Here is a 1316-nt window from a genome sequence, read left to right on the forward strand (position 1 = left end):
CTTACCGGGGCTGTTGGCCTCGCCTTCGAGGACGTGCAGCTCGGCGCAGTCGGCCAGCGAGTGCTCCAGGCAGAGCTGGAGGAAGCGGGCCTGGGTCTGACTCACGCGCTTGAGCAGCGACAGCAGCGCAACAGTCTGCTCGCATTCGTTCCAGCCCTTAAACCAGCCCGCCAGCACCCCGACCTGGTCGCGAAACATCATGGTGAGGGGGCCGCCCGCCGTCTCAAGCGTCCCTTCGGCACCCCAGCCCGCTCCGCCCGCCCCGAAGTTTGGCGGGAGCCCCGCGGCCGCCCGAGATGCGGTCCTGTGCCGAGGTGGCGCGGGGGCCGGGCGCTGCAGGGACGCGCGGCTCCTGCTCCGGTCTGCTTCCAGTTACGTTCCGGTGGTTCGGGCTGCGGTCTCCCGAGACGCTGACAGACAGTAGCGCGGAAATGTTTCTTTCAAAAGAACGATTCAAAAAAAAAAAAGAGAGAATCCCTTCAAGGCACACAACTGAATGAAGAAGGCTCTGCCCCCCACCCCTTCCCTGCAGCTTCCAGATGGTTATTTCCGGCGTCCCGGGGTCTCCTCCCGCTGGGCTGCAGCTCGGCCCCTTCACAGCCGCATTCCCGGGCGCCGATCACCGCTGGAAGGAGAGAAAGGAATGCAGTGAGACCTCGAGCCCCCGGTGCTGGGTGCCCCGGGGAGTGGGTGCCTCTGAGGGTGCCCGGAGGGAGGGAGCGCCGCGGGAGGTTCCGTCCCCCGAATTCCAGCCACCCCCCTCCGACACCAGGATGCAGGCGATGCGCTGTCCCCGTGCTGGGAATGGCGAGAAGCCTCCTTCCAGGTGCGGGAGGGGACCCCGCGGCTCCCTGTTGCTGGTGCTCCCCGCACGCCCTACCCGGGGTGGCCGGGGCTGGGGGGCCGTGCCCGAGAACGCCAGCCCAGCAACAGATCTCCGGCGCAGAAAACTTGCACTGCGGCGGCGAAGGGGCGCGGGGGTGGGGGGGTAATGCAAAGCAGAGGCGGAGGCGGCAGCAGCCGCCGCCCGCGTTCCTTCCTCCTCCTCCTCCTCCTCCCGGAGAAGCAGCCGAGCGGCTGCAGCTCCATCTACAGCCACCGCCAGCATCGCCACCGCCAGGCGCCCCTCTGGATTTAGGCCGTGAGCAGCCGCGGAGGCAGCTCGAGACAAAAATAAACTCTCCCCACCCAAAGCTCCGAGCCCAGTGGGCGGCGGCGTGGCCCCGAGCCCCGGCTCCCCGGCGCAGCGCCAGCCCACCCCGGAGGTCTCCGCGGGCCTGCTCGGCCGGAGCGTCAGACGTGCGCGCGCGTGTGCT

General features: G+C 68.8%; 1 protein-coding gene across 1 annotated transcript in view; it reads right to left on the minus strand.

Moving 5' to 3' along the window:
- SAMD4A (sterile alpha motif domain containing 4A) overlaps positions 1-1275 on the minus strand; it is a 265015-nt gene extending 263740 nt beyond the window's left edge. The window contains exons 1-2 of the mRNA XM_045287722.1: positions 1259-1275; positions 6-625 (exon numbers count right to left, since the gene is read on the minus strand). Coding sequence (XP_045143657.1) covers positions 6-201 — 196 coding nt within the window. The 5' untranslated portion in view covers positions 202-625; positions 1259-1275. The remainder of the gene's footprint in view (positions 1-5; positions 626-1258) is intronic.
- Between the last annotated feature and the right edge of the window lie 41 nt (positions 1276-1316).

Source organism: Echinops telfairi, unplaced genomic scaffold, assembly GCF_000313985.2.
Source record: "Echinops telfairi isolate 266 unplaced genomic scaffold, ASM31398v2 ScPeMD7_18;HRSCAF=68, whole genome shotgun sequence".
NCBI classification, from domain to species: domain Eukaryota; kingdom Metazoa; phylum Chordata; class Mammalia; order Afrosoricida; family Tenrecidae; genus Echinops; species Echinops telfairi.